The following is a 26,661-nucleotide window of genomic DNA, read 5'->3' as shown; positions in this document are numbered from 1 at the left end:
GATTTGTAATTTCATAAAACTGTGATTGCTAATTTTAATTAATTATGCAGCCTTAGGAACCTCTTTGGGTGTTTTTCATGTAGCCTCAGAACAAAACAGTAAAAGCACATGGTTTATACATGCAAAAAGAGACAGAAGAAGTTGTTTGAAGAAAGAAAACACTACTAAAATACAAATGCCAGCTACAGCAGAGGGCATGGTTGAGCAAAATGATGACCACAGCGCTGAGTGCCGAATAAAGGGCAGGTTTGATATGTTATAATGAAGCACATAATTTGGTCATAGCTGATTTGGGTTGTCTGCCTGAATTGGCTTACATGTTTCACTTTTTTTGTTGTATTAAAACACTAGAATAAGATGAAATAATTGTAATTTATTTCTTAAACAGAAGTGAAATCACCATTACACAGTACAGGTATATAAATCGTAATATGATTTCAAGAAAGAAAAGAGTTTAGCATTAAAAATATCAAGATACACATTTGAGAAAATGACAGAAAGCAAACGTGATAAATTAAACACCATATTTAACAGCACAAGGCAAACTGCATTACAGATTAGCAACTATCTTTTAGATTTTTTAATCTGTAAATAAGTTTTGTATTTGGTATAACTGGAGGATAAAAGTGAGGGTGACAGATAATATTTCAAAAGTGTCAAAATTACAAATGCCCATAAACACTGTTTCCCTGAAATGACACATGATCTCATACACATTTTAAATCAAACATATCAGAAATATCAGAACATGCAAATCACCACCTTACAACAATATCACTTTCAGACAAAATGTTTCATGCTCATCCCATTACTTCCTGTGTAAGCACTCAGTCATAATAATGCAGAATGCATGAGTGAGTCAAGACAGAAAAACCCAAGAAGAGATCTCCAGTTATTTACTACAAAGTAAATTTGTGAGTGAGGAGCGAACCAGACCGCACAGTAGGGGCATCACAGGACGATGGCGCCATCACATATTTTCACACACGTGGTAACAGGAGGATAAAATTAACTTTTGTTATTGGTATAAATGTGTAAAAGAAAAATTATATATTTTGATAGCTTAAATCACCAAACTCCCTTTAAAACAGACTATGGGTAAGTCAGAATTTATAATTATTTGGCCACCAAACACTATGGTCGTGATTATACAACAAGCAATATACTCCAACTCTTAAAACTCAGTTTCCATCAATATCTGGTGATGCCAACAATCTGCACACTGGTAGAATGCGACTTCGAAGTCAGAGCTCCGGTCAAGAATGAATTGATTCAATGAACAAGGAGATTCAATACACTGGAAAGAACAGCTTTGCCCATCACTAATAGGCGAGTGCATGTCCTGAGCTTTCTATGAATGCAGCACTCAATAAGGAGACCCTGGGCTCTCATCCACTAGGTAGTGGGGTTGTTTAAGAGTGGAGTTTGCAGGTTCTCCACAAATCTGTATGAGGTTCCTCTGAGTGCTCCGGTTTTATCCCCATTGTCCAAAGACATGCTGATCCGGTAAACCCTGACATCCTTTTTCCACTGCAGGAACTTATGGAAATAACACAACCACTTTGTGCTAGATTGATGAAATACATCTACATCTCCTCAAAGCAAGTTACAGGTACTTTCAGGGGCTGTCCCTCCCTATTGGTCAATTAGATGCATCATCACATCACAAGAAGAAGAACTACATCAGACACAAAAGCAGAAATTGCCATTTTACCAGTGTTAGCATTCACAAAAACAGACAATAACAGAAAATAATAGGGAACATTTGTTGGACAAATTAAGGGTCCAGGTCCTTATTAGCATTTGGGGAGCGGAGGCCAATCAAGGAAAATGCAGTCAATGGTTAGAAATGAAAATGGCATAATGCCACCCCAGTGTGTGATTTTAGCATTCTGGGGGGAAAAGAAGTGTGACCCGTGACACAACAGCATTGGCGTCTAGTGTGTGCGTGTAGGCCCGTCACAATGACTGTCCCAGCACTGCTATTTGGCTTGGTAACTACTTCTGCTTCAACTTAATGGCTGAAAAATCATTTATACCTATCATACAAAAACGACAAGGTGGAATAACAAAATGTTTTGAACAGGCTGTGTGAATGGGGCCAAATCTGCAGAAGGAAACACAAGAAAAAAGAGCTAGTACCTTTTAAGTCACACAGTCCCTAAAAGTGCAAGCTATGGGCTGTTACATTCTTGCAATGGAAAAGGCTACCCATTTTCTTGTAAGTGGAACATGTATTTCTAAATATATCTGATTTTGATAACAATTGATGCCAATGTGAGCCACTGGAGAAGTTCACAACCCCACGTCCTGTGAAACAGCAGACACTAGAAGTGTCAGGTTTGCAAGACGGATGTAAAGGAGATTGAGGTGAATGGCTGAGGGGTAAAAGCCTGTTGGTTGAACCCATTCTAACCGAAACGCAGCGGAAGTGTCTGTGACACAGCGGCCGGTGTGTGGTTACCGTACAGACTGGGCCTCAACGTTTCTCAGCTGTCTCTGCAGCAAGAGAGAGCTGCTCCATTCATGGACTAGACAGCCAGAAGACCTGCAGTAACTTGAGCATCAGTGCTCCTTCTCTCTGTCCCAGACCCGAGCTCACCTCAGACATGTCTCGCCTTTCTACCAGGGCGTCTTGACTGAGTGGCAGCCATGTGCTCCGTGTTATCCCCAACACACTGCATTGGTGATTTCAGCTCCGGGGTTATCCCAGGGTATTTCACTAACAAGTGTTGTGTGGAAAGAGAGAGATCTGAGTGACGGGATGAAGCAGGGAAAGATTTGTTATTTATGCACACACTCGTGTTCTCATGAGCAACATCTAGTCTGCTTGGATAAAGATTTTTAAAAAGCCTCTTTGAGCTTGTCATGATCATTAAAATCTAAATACAACATATCCCCACCCCCACACATAATGGTTGTTTATATGCAATACAAGTGATGACTGTACCCAGGTCACAAACCCTTGGCGACACACAGAAATTGAATGGTCACAGACTTTGTGTGTGTTCAAGTCAGCTTGGCTGCAGTCACTGCTGCATGGTTAAGGTCCATTGTTTGCCATTGTGTTGGCTTTTAAGGAGTAAATTGGTTTTGAATGATTTTCACCCAAACTGTACTCCCAAGGCATAAAAACAGGCCTCGGAGAAATCTTCTACTTGCAAAGACAAAACACTGAAGAGCTGCTGATTATGGTGCAGAAAAGCCAGCAAAGGCATTTTGAAAACAAAATGAATAGTGAAACTACAGAACCTATGCACACAGCAGTTTTTAAACTCCAATTTCATCTGAACTTTTCATCTACCATCATTTTCTTTTTGTCACCCAATTTCAACATTTTTCACCACTTAAATAAACACTAATAAGTCCCACAAATGGCGCAGGAAAGGGGGAGTTTTTCATCCTAAAATCTCAAATAAACATTCCAATTATAAAACATCTTTAAATCAATGTACAATTTGTGCATTCAATGGGTAATTCCGGCACCTTTTTTTCCAGAGGGCTTTTTTGCACCATGTCTGGATTTGCATAACATTTTTCATAAACGAGATGTAAACTGCAGTCTTACCTCAACCAACTAAAGCACAGAAATGTGCAACTAAAGATACAATATATGTGAATGTGGAACTCCTATGTGCAAATACTCTATTGTATAGATTTGTTCAATATGGTGGACAGCGAACACCTTTACATTCAAGGCTGAAAAACATCACCTTTTATTTTAAACTAAAAAAAAAAAAGTAAAAAGCTCAAGTCAAAACTTAGCATCCAGTAAGTGTTCCTAAAGTCCCCTTCATCCAAAACCAGAGAGCCTCCTGACTCAAATGTTTGAGGATCTGCAGCGGGCTTTGACTCTGGGCACAATTAGAATCTCATCCCCATCTCGGATGCTGTAGGAATGCAGGGCCCGGCTGCCGCACTTCAACTCCTCAGGACCAATCATCATAGACATCTCCCGGTTGATGTAGAAGAGCCTGATTCCATTGGTGGGCAGCTGCAGCACAGCTCGAAGATGTTTCTTCAGGTCGCCCACCGTCTGCTCCAGGCGGAGGCTGACAGCTTCTACCCTGTCACCCCAGCGAACATCTACCATGGTGCCGCGGGGGGTCAGGTCCACCTCTGCCAGCGGGGCCAGTTGACCATACTTGGATACGAGGATGTGGTACCTGGGAGGAAGGATGTCAGGTCACTGAAGGGTTTCTTTTTTTATTTAGCTTTTTTTATTTAGTTTTCTTGTTGAATTTGGTGAAGATCAACTTGACAATTCAAGCATTTACAAACTTATTCGGAGCAGAAAAAGCTGTTCCTACACGCAATGTGTTTTGTTGTAACCTGTGCTGGCATCATCCCGTATCTAACAAGAATGTATGTGATTATGTTCCGCTTTAAAAACTCTCATAATAGGTTGGAGAGGTGAGAGAGTTGGTTATGTAAATATACTAACAGGAAAATTATAGTCTCTCCAAGGAAATTTATTTTTCAAGATATTTTTTCCGCTCTTATCCTTAAAAAACTAATATTGCAAATCTGGAAGAATAAGGAAGCACAAAAGTCAATAGAGAATTGGAAGGCTTTGATGAAGTACTACCTGTGTAATGAAAGTTCAATGTCAGAGGACAAAACTAAAAAGAAACAATTTGATAGCCAATGTTGTTAGGGGTGGGTCGGTATAACCAATTATTGGTATTGAGGGAAGCATTGAACCTGACGCATTTTGATGAAATACTATGAAACTCTGATATTGATGAAATTCTGAAATTGCTTTTTTTGTTGTTGTTTTGATGTACTTCCTGGTATCAAACTATGACAACCCACAGAAATTAATAAGAATGAAAAAATAAAAAACTCTCATAATAGTCTGTTCATTTAAAATGTTGCAAAAGGAATAGTTCAACATTTTGGGAAATTCACTTCCCAAAAATTCATCTGTTTTCTCTCCATGAGTATGTGCAAAGCTTTCACCGGTATTATAATTACCCTAGCCAAAAAATAAGGACTTGAAAAAGGGGTAAAAACCTATCCTGGCTCCCTCCAAAGTCTGAAAAGTCAAGAAACACATGTGCCTCCACCTCTACAGCTGAGTAATTAACAATGTCTTTGTGGTTTTTGGGGAAATTATGTGGTAGAATTATATATTGGCAACATTTTAATGAGTTTTTGGGGTGTAAGCAGGTGCATTTGGATCCACACGCACCCTGTGGCATTTTTAATCAGCTGCTTTGATAATGCAGAGGAGGGTGAAATGCAACAGAGGCCCCCATCTGGACTCAAAGCAGGGATGTTGTGTTATACACTCTTGTATTCTTGCTGGGGAGGTGGAGGCTGTAACAGTGAGTGGAGGGATGTTTTCTCTACCACAGAAGAAGCAGAGGCGAAGTCAAGATCTATTTAAAAAAAGTCTCTTTCCATCAGCAGCTTCTCCTCAACGGGAAAACTTCACCATAGCCATATATGTTTTGTGCTATATTTCCGATAGGTCCTTGAATTTCTGTTTTTGTGAGCAAATTACAAAATGAGCATAAAAACAGGTAAAAGGAAACGTACCTTGTGTGTTTAAGAGGCAGAGAAACACCGAGTTCTTTGCCTCTTGCTTGCCGTGAGAAAGCTCTCTGCCACCTCAGGGGAATGCATGTTCGAGATAAGGACCCAGTAACGATTAAATAAAATCCAGGAGAAAAGGCCTGTGCTTTCAAAGGTACTGTAACAGCTGGGCCAATCAAAGCAATTTCCCTTCCCTCCCCAAAACTACCCCACAAAGCCAGTCCCCTGGCCTGGGGTTTCTGGCCAAAACTTGTGGTCCACCCTGGGAATTGTCCTCTAAGGCCACAGCGCACAAAGTGCCATTCTAAGAGGAGCCATTTAGCTAAAAAGGCTTCATTTAACACGGTAAGCATGGTATAATGGAGCAAATAATGCTGCAGGTGATAACAAGTCAGCATTCCAATTGTCTTTTCCAGCATTCTTCGATAATGGACAGTAAAGTACCAGCGAAAATAACAGGTTTTGGAGCTGATACAGACACAATCTAGCCCAAATCTTAGCCGACTTCTCTTTTGCCATTTCATCCTACCTCATTATCTCATGTCTCCAGTCCTCTAGTTGAAAGATGACCTGCTTAAAAAGTTAAAATGCTGATTTCCCCTCTTACCTCCCAGACTGGCCCTAAATATCCACTGTTCCAGGTCCAGTCCCCCTTTCAGTCCCTCTCTACTTATTCTACTGGATACGCTGACTCTCAGATTTCTTTTCCAGCCGTGTCCTCTCTTTCCCTCTATCCTTGCAACTAATCCTTCCTTTCCAACAAACACATTTCTTTTATATTTCTGTTTCCTCTTCCCACTATCCCTTTCCCAGATTATCCACAATCCACTGTAGATTATTGAGCTATATCAGTCTGATTTAAGGTTAGTCAAAGCCAGGCTGTGTCAGATGTGTTCACCTGAGAGGCTGTGACCCACCCTGCAGCACTCTGATCTCTCAGGGTAGCGAGGCCACAGCCCCATCCGAAAGGAAAGCGGATATTGGTGTGTTCACTGCTTACCGAGCGTGTCCGACACCCCCATGACACCCACACAGAGTCATGGTGATCCCCAACCTTGGACCTACACCGAGAACCTGGCTCCAAACCAAGACCACAAATATGTAGAGGATGTTTACAAACAGGAAGGTGAGCATAGAAGTAGAGGGATATGATAGTATGTGTCACATGGTTTCAAATAAGCACAGCATAATTACTGAATGCATCCTGGATCTTTACATGTAAAAAACACCTTTTCTTGCCATAATGAGTAAGATAATTCACAACTAGGAGATCTGCTCCAGCTCCAGTGACATCACAAAACAAATCAATCTTTCAACTTAAAGTTTGAGGTTGACAAAGTAGGTGTATACATAAAAAAAAAAAATCATCCTGCTACCTTGTGTATCACTTTTCCAATCAGAGAATTCCCAGCACAAAGGAGTCATTGAGCAGGGAGAGACTGGTGGCATTGTCTCCCAAAGGTTAGTTTCCCCCAGTCAGAGACTACACCTTCCTTCACAAATCCCTCTCCAACATTCTGCTAAGGTTAAGTGGAATGCTGTCGGTGAAGAGCACCGCCAATTATTTGACTGCTGTCAGCCCCCGAAGAGAGCTTTCCAAATATTATATCATATGCCGTACAGGTATTGAGCACAAAGAGTGAGTTGTTGCTATTGTTACAAAACAATGAAAACAACTTCGGTGGAGTAATGTCACATGTTTCATGGCATTAAAGACTACTTTAAAATCAGGAGTACAATGATAACAAGAAGGGCACTCGGAATGCTCAGGCCTCTGCCAATCTCGCAGTGTAAATGTTTTTTACACTGCATCAAAGATGCACTTGTTGGTTTCATCTGTAGATCAGCGTTGACTAAATGCAATACCTTGTAAACAAGCTTAGTGTGTGATCGCAATTCAAATCGGATTACTTTTTAGTTCAGATTTAAATTTTGTTTCACATTTGTTATAATTATTATCAACCCAAGATCTTCCTTGTTTTCAGTTTTTCGGCTCATTTTGTAAAAATAAGTTTAATGAAATCTTTAAGAGGTAAAAATGAAACACCAAAGTAGGATTTACATTTTCTTCTTCCATGTCATTTGCAAGAGCTTTCATCATTTCAAGTATTAATTGTAAAGAAGAAATGTTTGGTAATTACGCTGTGTTTATTTTAAACCATGTTACACAGACTATTGATAACTTTTCCCTGTAGGGAACCTTTTTTCCCCCACCTATAACAAAACCAAATCGTTGTGGCACAAATGTCCTGTCACATAATGTTAACAAAAGTGAAGAATAATTTGTGTATTTGCCCCTTGATTCAGACCAGCTCCAAGATTTAAAGTTTTCTTCTTCCACTAAGTTTTATGAAAATCGGGTCAGTAGTTTTTTCCGTAATACTGACAAGATAACAAACTGAACCAAAAGCTTCCACCTGGGAGGAGGTGTAAAAAATATTTGTGAATGTAATACATGCATACTGTATGTCTGCGTACCTCTGAGGAAGTTCCTGCTCTGGGCAGTCCTGGTAGTAGCGGATGAAAAGCCTCTCAGCATCCTCTCTCTCTCCATTAGACACTGCACTCCCGTTCAGCAGCACTACAGAGGGCAGCCTGCAGGCAGGGACATTTGTAAGTATGAAGATTAGATGGTAAATAAGAAAGCTATGACATCCTGCATTTATGGGGCTGTAAGGATTTGATGTTGTGCATGTGTATATGTTTAGACTCACTGTGCTAAGAGGAGGCTACGTCTCTCATGGGTGGTGTAAGGCTCCAATAAAGGAATCCCCTTTACTTTGACTTCCTCCAGCTTTGGGAAGAAATTCAGCCTTTCAATGTCCTCCCATTTACTGAGTCCTGAATAACACAACAGCACAGAGTTTTAGGGAAAATATTTCATTCACACCATGCGCTGAATACTAAACATGGACAGATGTGAATGTGCACAGCCCTCTCAGACCTGAGTTGTTGAGGTTGATGCTGCGCAGGTTGGGAAACAGCCGCTGCAGTGTGTCCTGAGAGTCCCCCACTGAGTCCACACTGTTATTGGCCAGAACCAGTGTGCTCAGACTCGGGTACAGCTGCCCAAACTTCCTCACTTCTGCCCATTCCTGCAGCTGGTTGTCTGTAATCTGCAGCAGGCGTAGTGACGGACAGGACGCCTGGGATTCTGTCACAGTGTTGTAGCCATTCAGGCACAGGAAAAGCTCCACTAGCCTGGATGATGAAGTGAACAAGTTCAATGAGACAAAAATAAAAGTAAGTACAATAAAACAAATAATTGAGGCAAAAAAATAAATTAATACATTTTGTTATTATGTTTTATGTAATTTCCTTGGATACATTCCGAGTTTGTAGGTATTAGTCTATAGAATAAAAGCAGATGCAACAATTGTGTTACTCCATCTCCTGATACCTTTTGACATATTGCTAAACTGATGATAAGATAGGAATCTTATCATCAGTTAAGCAATATGTGCCGAGCAAACCCGTCCTTTGCCCTACAAAGCAAAAAGGCAGTAACTGCATTTTTGGTCAAAAATGAGTTATCATTTTCAAGACTTTCAAGGCATCCTTTGTTATGTGACAAAACATCTTATCTCAAATGTGTGTCGTTTTGGAGAAAATGGTAGTCGTTTGTACAGTAACTAAACGGCTGGATTACAGGATAACTTTAAAGTAATTTTTCTCAGTTCTGCACTCTGCATAGTTACTGCCTTTTTGTTTTGTAGGGCAGTGCAGCGGTGCCCAGAATACATAAATTACCCTTTTCCTACTGTTTCCACAAAAGTGCTATAATGAGCTCTGCTATCATTTCGCCTCAGGACATTTATACGGATTCTGCAACGGTGTAATATTGGTGTCCCCAGTCTACGTATTCACTTTACAATCCAGCATCGCAGAACGAAGTGGGAGGAGACGGTCGAGGTGTGTAACAGAGCAGTGGCAGTATGTGTACAATAAGCAAAGGCAGCGGTGAGTGCTTTCAAAACAATGATGGCGGAAGAACTGCACGTCGTGCTGTTTCTCGCTGTAGAGATTCTACATACATGCAAAGTTGTTCTTCATTTTGCTGAACATGATTCGATTACTGTCAGACTTAAATGAGAGGCGTGTTTCTGATGACACTATCCACTTCCTTTCTTACTACCCGAGTGTTGGTCACACAAATAAAGCCGGGTCATATTGATCTCGCCTCGAACAGTCTCGCCACTTTAACGCCTCCGTTACTACCTTCAAAAGGCGGTACAGAGTCGGGATCACTTGGTCCCCCAGTTACGCCTCTGGGATGTTCAGATTGAAGGCAAAACGTCTGAAAGGGGCTAATGCTAATACAGGAGTAAATGTAAGTATTTATTAGAGGTGGGAATCACCAGAGGCCCCATGACATGATTTTATCCCAATACAAGCATTTTATGATATGGTGAGTATTTCAATACAATATATTGCGATTTAACTGTTTAACTGCATTTTGTGTCCACAAAATTAAATTCAATCAAGAAATGTTTTGTCAAATAAGAGAAAATTCTCAGTCTATTCATCTCACTTCAGTCTTTTTATTTCTCAACAATGAGAGTCAAACCCACAGACTGTTATCAAAAGTTCAATTTGACTGAATACTTTGTTGGTCAAACATGTAAGGACGACAGCAATTGCAGCATTTTCTCAAACTTTCCTCAACTTTATGCTTCACTGCTCTGAATTTTTTATATCTGATATTATATGATATTATATCCTGACGCATAGTCCTATAGATTCCTTAGATCTTCTAGTTTCTATATGATACCAGTACCATTTCCCCCCCACCTCTAGTATTCATAGCAGCAGGGCAGTGTATGTTGCTTTCAGTCCAAATTTTTGCTACTGTGTATTACCATCTTTGACATAATCACCATGGATTTCTTGTAAACAAAGAACATCATCTGCTGTGTACCTTGGTCTTCCCTTACTTCACAGTACACACATTGTATTAACAGTGCAACATTCATGTGTCTCATCACTTACTCTGGTGTATGTTGCGTGAGTGTGTGTACGGTGTCCCAGCTGATGTGCGTGTTAATGAGAACAAGTTGTCGGACCCTGGAGAACACGTCAGCCATGCAGGGCTCCAGCTTTATGCTGCTCAGAGGGTTCATGCTCAAATTGAGGAAGTCTAGGTGAGGGATGTTGGCAACAATGGTGCAGATCTGGCAACCCATAAAAAATAAAACAAAAATATTACTGTAAATAGCTCTGTAGAATATCTAGGAACCAACTTTTTTAAGGACACTCACCTCCGACCAGTCGTTAAGTTGATTGTGGGACAGGTCTAGCTCTACCACATGGGCACAGAAAGCTGCAATGTCTGACCCGTCGCCAGCTTTACTGACTCCAGTGTCACTCAGAACCAGAGAACAGGGCAAAAACAGGCGATCTGCAAACAGACGTAGTGAGTTCAGGAAACTTAGCTCAGCTTTTAAGACATTCAGGATCTTTACACTTTTATCTTCTCCTCGCATCTTTCATCTCTCACCTTTGACAGGGGATCCTGGTGGGCTGGGCATGACCATTACTCCTTGGCCATAGGGGAAATTCTCTGGGTTGTATTTGTCACTGAGGACTTGGACGAAGGTGCGCACCTCCTCTTCATCAGAGGACGACTCCATGGTCCCGGCCCTTAGCAGGTATCCAAGGGAAAGACAAAGAAACACAAGGTGCAAACAACACAATCAGTTTATTGCTTCATGTTTTATTTTGTCATTTTTAGATTTGGAGCCTTTGCTTTAGCAACTATTAAGTCATTACAATAGTTACATCAGGTCCTGGGTCATTTCAATGTTGCTTTGTTTCACAGTTTATAGAATAAGGCTGGTGATATTATATAAAATATTGATACATTTAAATTATGAAAAACAGACTTTTCAACCTTCTACCTTGTTTGTAAGACCCTCCCTGCACCCACATAATAATTATATATAATAAGGGAATCTTAAATCTTAATATGATCCGACTAAATATGTAAGACAGGCCACAAGTATATTTTGTCATTTTTAAGGCTATCAAACAATTGCAGGATCAACATACTGTATGTGATCAACACAAAATCATCTGCAGAGAATATAGGTGTTTTGGGCAATGGGCAATTCATGGGAACATGAAGAACTTTGGTAATCAGAATCCATAAAAGTCAATCACTGAAACAAATGTGCCCATTCGTAATTTAAATTTAAAACAAAAAACACTTGCATGTTCTTTTAAAGTCAAACAGTAACTGTGGAAGCAGTGTGACCAGTTCAACCTGCATCACTCTGCAGGCCAATGGGCAGCTTCACTGAACACTTAAATGAAACAAGGATTTTTAAGAAAAATGGCTTCCTTGATGAAATGCATTTAAGTGAGCTGGCCAAACAACTTGAAGAAGACATTGTTGACTAAAGACAAGTCAGTCATTTGCTTTGTTAACGCAGAGAAGGTATATAAACTTGTGGCCCTGTTGACCCAATTGGGGGATCAGGCAGGAGCAACAACATTTAATTACTTGGTATTTGTGTACATAACAATGCAAGTCATTGGGCAAACAAACACATACAAGGCATCTAACTAAAGCTAATTTCCCTTCTAAGTCTAGGTCGATGTAAAAATGGAAACAAATAAATGAAGATACAACGTATTGAAAATAACTGAGCAGACAAAACAGAGTTTAAATGCAAGTGTCCGCACTGTGGGTACTCTACAGGACTTGATGTGGTCAACCAGATTTGCACAATTGTCAACCATTTCAAACTATTTTACTTGGTCTTGTAGCTCGTTTAGAAAGACATTATCTTGTGTGTATGTGTTGGATAAAAATGTCTAAAAATAACCCATCAACATCACAGAACAACCTACAAGACACAGAAGCAGAAATGTGAGAGGCAAAGTAGCACTGACATGAGCAGGTGCACAGCTGACACCAAAGCTGAAGCACCTGTTCCTGCTGAAAGTCATTTTGTGAAGTGCATTAACAATCAGCTGACTATCAGATTAGTCAATTGACAGACAATTCATTCTTAATCATTTTGATAATTGATCTGACTAATAATGTTTTAAGCAAAGGTGCACAATGTAGCTTTTCCAATATGTGGATATGCTTCTCCATTTCATATCGTATCATATAGCACACTAAGATGATTTTCATATTTGCAATAGTATGATTTTGAGATGATATCAGCCATATAACTTCGACCTTGTGTGTCCACATGCAGTTGCTGGTGCCCAGGACTCACCCACTCGCTTCAGCCCTGATCAGCCCTATCAGTTTCAGACAAATGGTCTGATCATCTTAAACTCAGGTTTGCAAAAATGACTGAGTGTTTCGTCCGGACTCTGTCTGATGTTCCTGTCATAGATAGGGGATACCTCTGATGTAGCAGAGACCAAAGGACAGTCGGTTTTCAACTACACATCAGATCACATGCCTCCTCTGCTGCTGAGAGAACATGATGATGACAACTTTGATGAAACAAGAAGAAGAGCATATAAAAAAGAGCTAAATTGGGTTTGGGAACCAGAGAAAGCTGATTTAAATTCATGCAAATATAAAATCCTACATTAATGGAAGTAAAACAACAAAGGAAGACAGCCGTTGCTCCACATCAAAAGCAGTGACACTTGCATTATAGGGCTGACAAAAGACAGGAAGAGTGACAGCTGTGTTCCAGGCAGAGCCAAAAAGGTTTGATGAACATATGCCAGACTTATCTTGTCCATAGAGAGAAAAACATCCAGTTGAAACCTGTCCATATAATGTTACATTTCTCAGGTCACTCCCACATCCTGGGTACTATCATATAAAAGTAGTTTAAAAAGCCTCCTCAGCTTTTGTTCAAGGTGGCAGCAATAAACAGCAGGTAACTATTCCTAATAAAAGTTCAACTTTAAAAATTACTCGCTACTGCCCTCCGCGGTGTAACATGACTTTATCGCAAAAAGGCTACACCAATTTTAACAGTTAGCGTTTTACAAAAAGTAGAAAACAGTGTTTTATTGCTGTATTAATGCCGAATTGAATGGCGACCAATAACGATTCGATAAAGGTGGAAAGTATTCTAGTCTCTGTTATATACGCTTGTTATCAAGCAAGGACACGTTGAACTACCAGGTTTTTTAACGGGGTTAGGTGAAACATTCTTCAAGCAAGATAAGCAAGGCACGTTAAGGGGGCCGGCTGAGGCCTGGTTGCCCAATGTCGCTCGTGCAAAAACGAATAGATAAAAATAACTAACTAAACGTCGACATTTTGAAAGTAGCGAAAGGCATATGTATTCATTTCACAGCCGCACAAGCAGACAGTAGTACTGTCAACCTCGAAAAGGTGCTCAACATGTTTGAAGTTGTGCAGCAGTGTAACGTTACCTTCACCTTTCGATCGTAAAAAGGTTTCAAAATTTCAGTGGCTGCGAGCACCGAGTCACTCACGACCTCCCATGCAAACGCCACATGTAACTCTTCATACTGTATTTTGTAACTGATACGGTATATTTTGAGACGATTGCACTCACCGTCCCCGGAACCCCCTCAGTGTTGTGTTTGTTTTTGTTGTTCTTCGGTTAGTTGACAGTTTAAGACACGCCTACTTTTCCGGAAGTGACGTTGTTTAAATGTCTTGTTTTTTTCCGTCTTTCTTACTGTACAATATTATTTTTCAAACTATACACAGAAAATAACTGTTGCAATTACAATTTAGTGGTTTAAAAAATATATAATAAATATATAAATAAAACCAATACATACAAACTTGTGGTTTAAAATATTATTAATGAAGTTGGACACACTTGATTCTGGACAGCTGTACATCACATCAGCAATAGTAAACTAGTATAGGCTATAGATAGGCCAACATAAAATATTAAATACTAAAATATAGCTTATTTATATTATTGTTTTCATTTTTTGTCATTATACAACACAGTGTTGCACAACCAAATGCAGGTATACCTCCAACACAATAAAAACAAATTACAAAACAAAAACAATAGCCTAGAAGTGCATTCCTGTGGTGCATTTTTGTTTTAAAATTAGTAACAGGAAGAATGTAAACAGCAGCAACAAAAGCACAGCTGAATTCTCTGTGCAGATAATGTGACAGGTGTCATACTGTAGTTTCCCTCTGATAGATATTGTACCCCCTACGTTTCGATTTTACCTAAGCAAATGAAAAATAGCAACATTTGGATTGCTTAATTTTTGTTAATCATGAGGTTTTGCAAAGTAACAAGTGACTATCAAAATAAAAGATTTTATTCTCACGTAGGCCTATGTGTAATTTAACTTCACTGCAGTGAATAAAAGAAAAAAAATACTGAAAAAAATTGAGACAATCATATCTCATTCCTCTTAAAGCAAACTTTTTCACAATAGTTTTTCAATTGGTTATCCAATGTTATTGACTGTTCTGGATCTAGATATGCTTGATACTGTAAACAAAAGGGAGATCACTGTAGTTTAATACATTGCTCACCTCAATAACATTTACTTTACTTGAAATGTACATTAAACTAAATGCAGCATTATAAAAATTTGGTTCCTGTATTTCACATTTCCAGGCTGGAGATGAAGTCTGCCAAAATATGCAACTAAGCTCCGTAACGCAGTCTCTGCCCTATCCTAAAGTGTTTAATTCCGTAATTCAGAGCATAACTACTAATGCTGGCGAATATGGAGGAGGTTTTTTTTCTTATTTCCTGGCAAAAGTTTAGTGGGACACAGTGTTTTGTACTTCAAATCACGTCTAATAACCTTTGTGAAAACAGAGAAGTTTCTTCTTTCCAGCACTCTATAATTATTAACTATAGACCTTTTTATGGCAGGGAGTAATTTCACAGTTTATTAAAACTTTAAATGAGAAAATCATTAAATTTACCATTAAAGTATTTTTTTACAACACAAAATAATTAACCTGATCTTTAACAATCTTATGAACAGTTTATATATAAAAAGGGATTAAGTTAAATAAGCAATGTATGTAACACACACACACACACAAACACACACAAACACAGACAAGGGTCTACCACATACTGCCACCAGATGGCAGTGGTGTTGCGTGCTGATGTTAATTCTCCTGTTTTCCTGCTTCAGGGTAAAGGAAGTAAGAGACTATAAGAATTTATGTATTTCTTCCACCACAGCTTCTTGGTGGAAGATTCTTCACATACAAAGTACCAATGCAACAATTTTTGAATACTCCATATGTAGGCCATGCATTTAAAACCCTACCTAAGTAAAAGTAAGTGAAAACTGGCCATGATGACTGATGTATTATCATATATTATTGCTGATACACCAATGGATAAGTAAAATTTTTAGTGCTGTAGGTGCTCAAGGAGCGAGTTTCAATAACTTTATATAGAGTTTCAAAAACAAGGGGTTGAGTCCCTCCGAAGGGTCACAAGATAATCAGACGGGCCATGAGATGCAATCCAAATCTATCCATTTGTTTGTTTTGACATGTACCTCTTTGTACCTTGAATAGTAATATTTTGTTTAATATATACTTTTATTATCTGTGACTAGCGATTCAATCACGTGTTTGTGAATGCTTGAACGTGTGGAAACACGCCGGTTCGTGGTTAAAGCAAATTTGCACTTTTGCACAATTTTACTTTTCTCTTAATCTGAAAAGTCACTAGTACCTACAGCTGTCAAACTTAGTGGAATAAAAAGCAGGAACATGAAATGGAAATATAGAAGTAAAACTGCCTCAAAACTATACTTAAATATAGTACTTGAGTAAAAATGACGAGTAACTTTTCTTTTCACTGTAATCAACTCATTATTTTTAAAGTATTCTTTTAACCCGGTATTGATTAAAATTCCTGCAGTCTGACGTCCCCATATTGTGCACAGAACACAGAGCTATCTAAGACATTCACACTGACACTCTCATACTATTCACCTATTGAGTAGATTATTAAAATCCCTGGCCTGCACATGTAAACAATCTCTGACTTTTTCTGACTGTCCCCTTCCATCTGTCTGTCCTTCCAGAGCCGTCCATGTATAAGCGCTACAGGGCTCGTCCCACCACAGTGTGACAGATGGGCGCGGTGCTGTATGGACACACACCATTTGATACCCTGAGGTTCCTCTGCAACAAACTTTCCTTAAACAGTTAACTGTCTGAAAGAAAGCAATGCACCCACAGTGATCCATTATGTGTCTGTATATATGTTAATCAGTGACATTTATTTGATGTCCTGGAGGGTTTATGGCTCACCAGACTCCATTAGATTTCCATCTGTTTTAAAGAACTGGACTTTTCTGGATACTTACCCATGTCGTAGTTCGTTTTTGCACTGTTAAGAGACAGGCGAGGGTTCCAAAGTCTGATTTGAAGAAAAAAATCAAACACCACGAAAAAGCTACAATGAATGCATTACTGACTGTAGGTTAACCAAGTGTCTACTTTGATAGATTTGTTTCTGTATTATGTCCAACACCACCATGCACAATGCAGACCAAGCCAACAGAGACACATCTTTTCCTCAGAACTTTAAACTTTGTAATGGATCACAGCAAGTCTCACGTCTAACTTTGTTCCCTTGCTTTCTTTCAACATTGTCAGGAGTCGTTACAGATGTGTCCATCCAAGGCCCCTGAGCAGCGTCCCACCCTGGAGCAGCTACAACTCCACCTGTGACTTAAATAATGCACCTCTGCCTCACAAGCAATGGATAACAAGCCCATAAAAACATTTCATTTAACAAAACAGTAGTAAGTGAGCCTTCTATTCACACAGAGCAGCTACAGTTCATTGTGCTACATTCACACCTTAACCCTTGGGTTCACTTTCCATCTACCAACAGTCAGTATAGGTTTGCTTTAACCCTGAACATTTTGTCTCACAATTTGTCACAATTTGTCTCTAACACGAACTAAGAAACTAGAAAACGAATTATTTCTAGAAACTTTAGCTTGAATTTAAATAAACCACAAAACATATTTTTGATTTTTGGAAGGAACTATTTTGCCATTTAGATAAAAGATTTGTCCAATTCTGTCTGATGGTCTTGCAGACACAAAACCGATGTCTCCTGATTGATTTCTTTACAGATACACAATGGGTGGCCAAGCTGGTATATCTAACGGTCTGACAACATCGCCACTTTCATGGAAAAACTGAAACTATGTGAGAGGAGAGCTAAGTGGGGTGTCTCTGACAAGTTCAAGAGATAGTTTGTCACACTAGCTGGAAGAAAGTGGGAGTTTAAACATGTCACAGCTGTTTGATCACTTGAGAGTCCTCCCAGATACGCCTGACTGTTATTCCACTGCAGACAATGAAGAAAACGCAGGTTCTGAATAAAATCTAAGAAATTACTCTAAATACATAATCAGGTGACTCAGCTCCAAAGAGGAAATTATGTCACAAGTGTATCTAGGCTTGTCAAAAGTATCGATACTCAAAAAAAGTATCAATACTTAAACGTTGTATCCGGATACAATACTCATTTTCAAAAGTATCAATAGAGAAAAGTCGACCTGCAACCAAACAGCAACACACACAGCCGACTCTACCGTCTGTGTTTGACCAACAACGAAAACATGATGCCAAGTCCCCAGAAGCTATGAAAATGAACAGAGCTTTTTCAACAATGTAATGTTCATGTTAACTGGTTTGGCTAGTGTCATTTAGTTTATTATGTGTGTAAAGCATAGCCAAGGAAGGAACACTTAAGTTAAGTTATTGTTATTTTTTTATCAAGCTTGCCTAATATTGTGCAACCTCAAAATATTGTTCTAATTATTATTGTTTATTTGTATTGTATTTATTTATTTTTTGCACTACCTCAGACCTGAAGCTTGTTATCATAGTTTCTTTTTGCACAACTTTTTTTTTTATTATAAATATTAACCTGTGTTTCTATTAATTTTTTACATGTTGCATTTTTTTGTTCATAAAAATATTTCTGTTAAATTTTGGGGTCCTTGTTTTTATCCTTGTGGTATCGAAAATGGTATCGAGTATCGATATTTTCCTGAGTATCGGTATCGAGTTGAAAATTTTAGTATTGTGACAACCCTAAGTGTATCACATGCCCCCCTGCAGATATCTTCGGAAGAATCTCATAACTGACCAGGTGACAGGAGGCTAATCCTCATGTTGCTATTTAAATGCAGGGTTTAACTTGTGAAACATGCTATATATGCACATGAATTAAAGGGGCAATGCTCACAGGAGTTAACTGTATGAGCATGTAACAGGAGTATTCAACCATATAAGCGAGGTATGGCACACGGTGTGAAAGTCAAGAAGAGAAATCAGTTCAAAAAGAGTGAGGCAGATGAGACGGGACGAGAGGGAGGGGCCAAACACTCCTAATCCACAATGATCCAGTGAGTCAACCTTAGTCCAGAATAATCTACCAGCACCTCTCTGTCTGTGGGACGGAGGGAATATAAACAGAGGCAGAGGACTCTAAAACAACGAGCAGCTGGTTTTGGTCTTGTAAACACCAAAACTTAAATTTCTCCTTTTGCCGCTATTGGATTATCATTATTATTGTCATACCAACTGGGACAACAGCTGAGACACATGGCGCTCATGAGGTCAGGCTGGCTGTGGAGACAGAGTGAGTATTTACAGCATGGTTCACTTTTTTAATGTATTTTCAACAGCTTCATGGTGGGAATTATTATCATAGCTTTGGCTGTTATGATAAAGAGCAACATTCCAATTTTTCTAATGTGAGGATTTTCAGCTGCTCTCTCATTTTTAACTTTTTTCCCCCCCAATTGCAAACTCTTGTTCAGTTTGTGTTTTTTTTTTTTTTTTTTAGAAAATAAGTAACTGGAAGACAAAATGGGACGTGGCTATTGGTCCTTATTTGCTTTATTTTTGGTATTTGGGGGGAAATATATGGTTTATTACAAAATTGACAGACCAGGAAATGAGGTGCAACAAACATCCCTGGCTAGACTGGAACTGTGGGTGTTGTGGTTCCTAGCTGCTCACCCATTTTCTGATATTTTACAGGCATCTCAGAAAAGACAATAGATGAACATCTTGGCTGTTGCAAGGACCAAATATTTAATCTTACAGTTACAGAATGATTCATCAACCGCTGAGTTAGCAACAGCTTATTATGGATATAGACCAACTAATACTTGATTCATTCTTTTTTAAAAACAAACAAATAACGTTATTTTGATAAGGGTCCCTTAAAAAGAAGAGTATTCATAAACAATTTTATACATACTAAAGAAGTTTACATTTTGCATGTTACAGTTTAAAAATAAAGTTGTTGGTGCTCCCTGGTGGACAAACTATGTAATAAGGACACTTGTTTTATGTTTTAATGACCTCAAACATATTCTAGCATTTATAAACTGCAGTTTCTTTCTTGACACATACAGTAAGTAGATGCAGATATATCTGTAGATTATTCTGTCACATTCAAGTGTGGTTTAAGGGTTTTCTTGGCACATGCAGCACATCTTATTTTATAACCAAATGCTCACCTCAAGTTTTAATCCAATATAAATAAATCAATTTGACTGGACATTCAGCATTTTCTAGGAATGCTGAATGTCTGTATCTGCACCTGTTATGAAACTCCACCTTTTGTAACTTCTAATCCCATTAATTATCCCTGACCATGTTCTTAAGTGGCTTACTCAGGATAGTCAATGGGAATGACTCTTCTAGGAAACAGAACTTCAAAACACATACTCAACAGTATTTTACCTACCATTTCAGCTCAATGACTGATCAATTTAATATTTCTACTTTTTTTTTTTACAAAGTGACCCTTTAAGGACAAATGCTAATGGTACACTGTGACATGTGTCTCCTCTCTAGCTTCTGTCCTAAAACGCTGGAAGTTAAACTGGTGTGACCTTTGGATAGATGGGAGTCTTTGCTTCTACACGACTGACAGCAGGCGAGATTTGGAGCATCGTGTCAGCCTCAAGACATCGTGTTTGGATGTGAGATCTGGCCTGGAATGTGGAGGTAAGGCCATTTAACATTTTTGGGAAATCCATGATGAAAAGGGGGACAAGTAAATCACAAACTTTCATCCTACAGCTGCACACACACACACACACACACATATATATATATATATATATATATATATATGACCAATATTTCAATAACAATGGATCAAATGACTATGTGTAATGTAAAAGGAGATACTTATGGTGAAAAACTCAAGGACAAACTCCATACAAAATCAGCCTGGTTTCTAACTGTAGACAGATGCTTTCACCCACTGGACCCAACCTGCTCAGCGCCAAACAGCAGATAAAGTCACAGATGAGCTGGTGAGCAAACTCACAGCTGCAAACTTTCAAACATCACAAAAACAAATTACAATTTGGGCTGCCCTCCGAAGGGAGTCATAACTGAAGAGAGAAGATTTACATGATTCACAATGTTTCTTGGAGCCGTGTGAACTGTTTTCCATGTGTCAGTCTCCAACATGCCTGTTGATGTTCAGAAGAAAGTGTGTAGAATAATAATTATAAACGACACATTTGATGTATGAATAAGCAGGGGGTCCAACCGTCTGATGGTGGTTACATGTAATGTCCAATTAGAGACTGCAGATGAAACAGATACCTGCTGCCTTCAGATTGCTGTAAAGAGTCATAAGTGTAAAGAAAACACCTTTACTACTAACTGCAATAACAGCCTGAGCTTTATTCAGTTTAGCTGAGAATAATGCCATAACCACTTGATGAAAAACCTGCATTATCATGTTGTTGAATAAAGTTATTGTTGCTGTCAGAACAGTTGTCTTAATTACACATTATTGAATTATTGAAAAGTATCAAAAACCAATTCAATTTTCAGTTTGAATTCAGAATTCAGCTTGTTATTTTAATGTTTAATTAAAACTCAGTATCATTTAGGCTGTGCCACTGAGCAGTGTCCCAATACATTACATTCTACAAATCTTCTATTCCAAGTTGAGTGTGTAGTGTGTATACACTGAGAAGTGACCAAATAAACAGTCAGTATTCAATTAATATTTACAATCCTGGGTTTTTTTTTTAGGATACTGCACATTGTACTCTTATAACCAAATGCAAAGAGAAAATGTTGAAAAAGAGAAATACATTTAAGTGACAGTGGCTTTGTCTAATAACAGTTGAAACGAGTAAGGGATGTTGATTTTTCCTATATGCCACCTGCACAGTATGAAATAAAGTTTAATGGTATATATTGCATACAATAAGTATTCAGCATGGAACTGGGACACTGCTCTCGCTTGATGATTGCACTGCAGGGGCATTTAGCAGTCAAGATCATTTTACAGAAACAGATGCTCCCTACAGTGCAAACTCAGTTATTTCACCCTAATGCATGGATAACAATATGCACAACAATCAAAAGTGGGTTTCAAATCACATTCATATCTCCCTTACACTTTTCATGGACTTCCAGGATCAGTGTGAAAACATGACAAGCTTCCAATGGCCCTACTAAAAAGTTTTATCAGTCTATTCATTAAGAAATGATGAAATAAACATTCAATGTAGACTACAACTTTACCAAATTATAAATGATTAATAATTTATTTTTCAACATTATACAAGCTATATTACAGTCAATATATATAATCTAAAACACTATTTATTGTGCACACCTACACTTAATGTATGATCTTCTATCTCTATGTCAGTCAGGTTTCGACAACATGTTCAAATTTTGGGGGAAATTACTAATTTCACTTGTTTCTGGGCTCTAGGTGTGACTCCACCTGAGAGCCATCCTAGGGAGAATCTGATTATGGTTCAGCTCACAAACGGCTCAACAGTCAACCTGTGTGCGAACAGTGAGGATGAATCCATGTAGGTACTCTCACTTCACTCCTGTCTTGTCTGTTCTGCCTCCCTTTACAACTCTCCATCAGCTCTCCATCTCATGTTCATTTCTTTTTCAGAGCGTGGAAACTGACTCTGCTTGACACCAGGAGAAACCCGGTGAGTGATCCATGTTCTCTCTAAGAGCTGAGACATGATCTGTTCACCCTTACTGCTGTTTGATATTTCCACCTCAGTGCTAAAAGTTTTCTTTCTGCAGGTGTTCACATATGACCCATATGATGACTCCTACCAGGCCATCCCCCTCAACAGATACCATACTGTCTACATCACACCTGGAGCAGGACCAGGTATGCTTACACAGTTCTGATGCAAGACACAAAAGAGCAGTGATGTAGCGTCCTGCTTCTCTGACACACACGGAAATAAGATGATGTAACACATCCAAGGGACACACCACATATTTCAACTACTAATACTACATCATGAACAACAAATCCACGTTGATATCATAGAAATACAAAAAAAAACTGTCAAAAAAATAAAATAAATCCCTCAACTAGTCACCATCATACAAAATGTCAATCCTGCTTTGGATTTCAATTATTGATATAAAAGCACATTTCTATAATTTTATTTTTTCTATTTAGAATTTAAATTGTGACTGAATGCCCCTGCTGCACCAAATTAAATCCTCATAGCGCAGATTTTAATTCATAATCACAAACTTGCTATTTATTATAATTATTTATTTATTATTGTTATATAAGCACACTGATCAATGCCTTTTTCAATCATATCGATAAAAACCTGACAATACTGACCCTATCCTCCAGGGGATGTGCCTGGAGGGGGAATCTTAAAATTGTACAATTTGTTTACTTCACTTGCCTACACTGTTAACCTATAACCATTATCAGCGCTGGAATCTTACTAAGTACATTTACTAAAGTACTGTACTTTATTGCAATTTTGAGGAATGCGTCTTTTATTTAAGTATTTACGTTTAATGTTACTTTATACTTCTACTCCACTACATTTTAAGGCAAATATTGTACTTTTTACCCCACTACATTTAGCTGCCAGATTTAGTTACTTTTCAGGTCAATAATTAACAGAAAAACTTTATCAATTTAAAGTGATTAGACATAATTACATAAATGCATAAAAGCAAATGGGTTTATTCTGCAAATACATTTCAATGCTGTTTTTTCTCACATTTACTTAGGTAAGTTTTGAATGCGGGACCTACTTTTGCAGTGTGGTATTAGTATTTTTACTTCTGAATACTTTTTACACCACTGAACATTACTGCTTAAGCTACCCCTAAACTACCAGACATTTTTAACAAAGCACCCATATATTTGGCATATCTACTTTTTGACCACCAAAATAAAAATGATTCAGTATTTTATACTATGGCACCCGGACCGATTAAAACCACTCCGGGTGATTGCATTAATCATATACAATCAACAGAGGAACAGACTATAACTCAGACATCATGTCAACCTATAAGCAATATAAACGTGCACTAACCTGAACTCTGTGGGTCCTCCTGCCCTCACATGTTCAGCTTTACTTCTGTTTTTTTTTAACATTCGCCATGTCTTCCACACCACCTGCGTTCGATTTGAGTGACTTCGGGCGGTACATTAAACCAATAATTGTCACCCTGACTCCTGACTAATTTTTTCAAGTTTTGCAGGAAACACAAAAAACTTCACCAAAAGTGTAAAATATGACATTTATTGATCATTTCACTCAAAAAGGATGTAACAAAGGATGGCTATTGGCATAGTACTACCATTGTGTGTAAATTATGTAACTTAAGAGAAATAACTGATTTTTTGAACATGCCTTTGTGCCTTAAGCAAGATGTGGTAACATTTTATTTTGAAGGTGTCTACATAAGAGTCACACAAGCCTGTCAGAAACATGACATGACAAGTATCATGAGCATTAATGTTACTTCAAAGTGTCATTAATGTTCATGACACATCCCATGTCATGTTTATGACAACCTCATGTCGCTCTTATGTAGACACCTTAGAGTAAAGTGTTACCAATATTAGTGTCAACAATAAAACACTGATAAACTAAACTGATAACTAAACAATCTCCCTCTAGCTGGGTTCTTATCTGATGCCTATGAATGTGGCAAATTGTCAAAGAAGTGATGATCTTAAAGGGGTAAAATCACATGATCTGATCAACTGAGGATGTAGGCGATTTTACCATAGGTGGCCGACGTCATGAGGAGATGATTTAGGGGGAAAAAAATATTTTGACAAAAAATGACTTAGGCAATACAAGTAGAATAAAGCGAATAAAGCAAGCTTTTCACCAACGTGAAGGTACAATACTAACAACAATATGTTCGGACAAGTTATGATAAATTGATGTGAGTTATTATAGTGTGTTTATTTTATATTGCTTCAGGAAACAGGTACACCTGCTCTGCTTACAAGGAACAGCAGCAGCTCTGGCCAATAAAACTATGTTCATCTGAGTTCTTCGAGAACAGAACAGATGTAATATTAATGAATAGGCTTCACTGTTGGATGTTAAGTCATCTCTGTGGAAATGAATGAATGGTGTCCAACTGAACATGTATCTGATGTTCGTTTACAGGTGCATCTCAAAAAATTTGAATATCATAGAAAAGTTTATTCATTTCAGTAATTCAATTAAAAAAGTGGAAAAAACACATTATATAGATCCATCACACACAGAATGAAGTATTTCATGTCATAATTTAATTAATTTCTTGTAATAATAATGATCATGGCTTACATTTAATGACCTAGCATTCAATGTCTCAAAAAATTTTTAATATTACAAAAGACCAATTTTAATGTTTAATATGGAAATGTTGGCCTCTGAAAAGTATGTCGATCAATTTGCACTCAATACTTGGTTGGGGCAATTTGACTTGAACTACCAGAAATTGACTTTTCCATGATATTCTAATGTATTGAGATGCAGCTGTATATAGTTCAAAGCATTTCTCTTGCAGATAGAGTTAAAGTCCACATTTAAACCTTTGGCAGTACTGGAGCAAGGATGGACTTTGGGCTACCATTACCTGGTCCCTCCCACTTTCCTAGCTTTATGTGTTTGTCCTGCTACCTTTAAAAGTACAGTGCACACAGCAGACAAACAGAACAGTTTCAATATATCTTGCCCAGAACCCCAGAGGCCGACCACTACGCCCATTCTGGAATCTTAACTTGTCTAGGTCATTTAATTTAACACAGCTTGAATTAACAATATGTAAGTCTTATATCAAATGAAAATAAAAGACCACAGAGAGTGCAGACCTTGCACTACCGAAAGTGAAAAATACCCTGGGATTTAAATCCAGGATATAGAGGTTTCTTCCTCACTCTATGCTACACCCTTCCAGAAAGTGTCATAAAAATTGGGTTAGTAGTTTTTAATCCTGCCGACAGATAGACAAACCCGACCAAAAAAAAACGAACCTCCTTGACAGAAGTAATAACACAAGTAAAGAATATAGGGCACTGTCAAAAGATGAGGTTACATTGTTGGAATCACCAAATATTTATAATCAGTTCAGAATACACCACATTTCATTGATGTAGAACTAAGTGGTGTAGCCTAAACGTGGATCAGCCAACAAGTTTACCATAAACACTGAATGTGTCTTCCCTCTGTTTGGTCTCTAAGGAACCCACCAGGTGGTAGTTCAGAGGGACCCATATGATGGAGTGATGGAGAATCTGGCACTGGGATTAATCGCAGGCATGGCAGCAGGGACAGCTATGCGATCCTTCCTCTGGATGCCCTTCCTTTTCTGCTGAGATTATCTTCATTTCTGACATGACAAAGCGGCGTACAATCTGTCTGTTTCCATGGATTTGGACACTGACATCAGCATGTATAGATAGCCTCTAAAACCCTCATCTTTTCTACCATGTCTTCTTTAACAAGCTGCTTTTTCGGTTGTTTTTTTCTTTACGGGCACTTTTGCATAAAAGTCTTAAGAAGCTGAAAAGGATGCCATGTAATTATATGTTCTTCCTGCATGTAAAGCACACTGAATCCACATTTGCAAATGCAAGGAAGTCAGTTTGTATCTGAATGTTCTTTAATTTGCTGCCCGATTTTACACTTCATAGCTTCATAAAGGTGTAGCTTGTACTAGGAAATAAAATAATGTATTAAAATAAAATTTAGAGATGGTGTTCTAAAAGCATTGGTTGTTTGTACACAACTAGCAATCCATAAATCTAAGTGTTTAAACTTGATTTATAGTGTGATACAACTAGCCCAAGTCAGGGTCAACTGAATAGCTTTTTCCTGAGCTTTCAACTA

The 26,661-nt window shown here is 38.3% G+C and overlaps 2 protein-coding genes across 4 annotated transcripts; one reads left to right on the top strand and one right to left on the bottom strand.

The window, feature by feature from the left end:
* Positions 1–416: 416 nt before the first annotated feature.
* LOC131986156 (tubulin-specific chaperone cofactor E-like protein) lies at positions 417–23,941 on the bottom strand. 3 transcript variants are annotated; one of them, XM_059350974.1, is made up of 8 exons: positions 23,860–23,941; positions 11,039–11,181; positions 10,800–10,939; positions 10,531–10,712; positions 8,486–8,742; positions 8,256–8,382; positions 8,020–8,136; positions 417–4,166 (listed from the first exon to the last, which is right to left on the bottom strand). In XM_059350974.1, exons 1-8 carry the CDS (start codon positions 23,919–23,921, stop codon positions 3,821–3,823), a joined length of 1,374 nt encoding a protein of 457 aa, XP_059206957.1. In that variant the 5' UTR covers positions 23,922–23,941; the 3' UTR covers positions 417–3,820. The 3 variants fall into 3 exon arrangements, with proteins under 3 accessions (XP_059206957.1, XP_059206958.1, XP_059206959.1); XM_059350975.1 differs by lacking the exon at positions 23,860–23,941 and adding an exon at positions 14,046–14,104; XM_059350976.1 differs by lacking the exon at positions 23,860–23,941 and adding an exon at positions 13,906–13,985.
* Positions 18,986–26,661, top strand: plekhb1 (pleckstrin homology domain containing B1). Its single transcript, XM_059350979.1, has 6 exons — positions 18,986–19,118; positions 20,348–20,500; positions 22,245–22,347; positions 22,440–22,479; positions 22,580–22,670; positions 26,014–26,661. Exons 1-6 carry the CDS (start codon positions 19,082–19,084, stop codon positions 26,145–26,147), a joined length of 558 nt encoding a protein of 185 aa, XP_059206962.1. The 5' UTR covers positions 18,986–19,081; the 3' UTR covers positions 26,148–26,661.

This window comes from Centropristis striata, chromosome 15 (assembly GCF_030273125.1).
Source record: "Centropristis striata isolate RG_2023a ecotype Rhode Island chromosome 15, C.striata_1.0, whole genome shotgun sequence".
Taxonomy (NCBI): domain Eukaryota; kingdom Metazoa; phylum Chordata; class Actinopteri; order Perciformes; family Serranidae; genus Centropristis; species Centropristis striata.
This window is presented reverse-complemented; position numbering and strand designations above follow the sequence as displayed.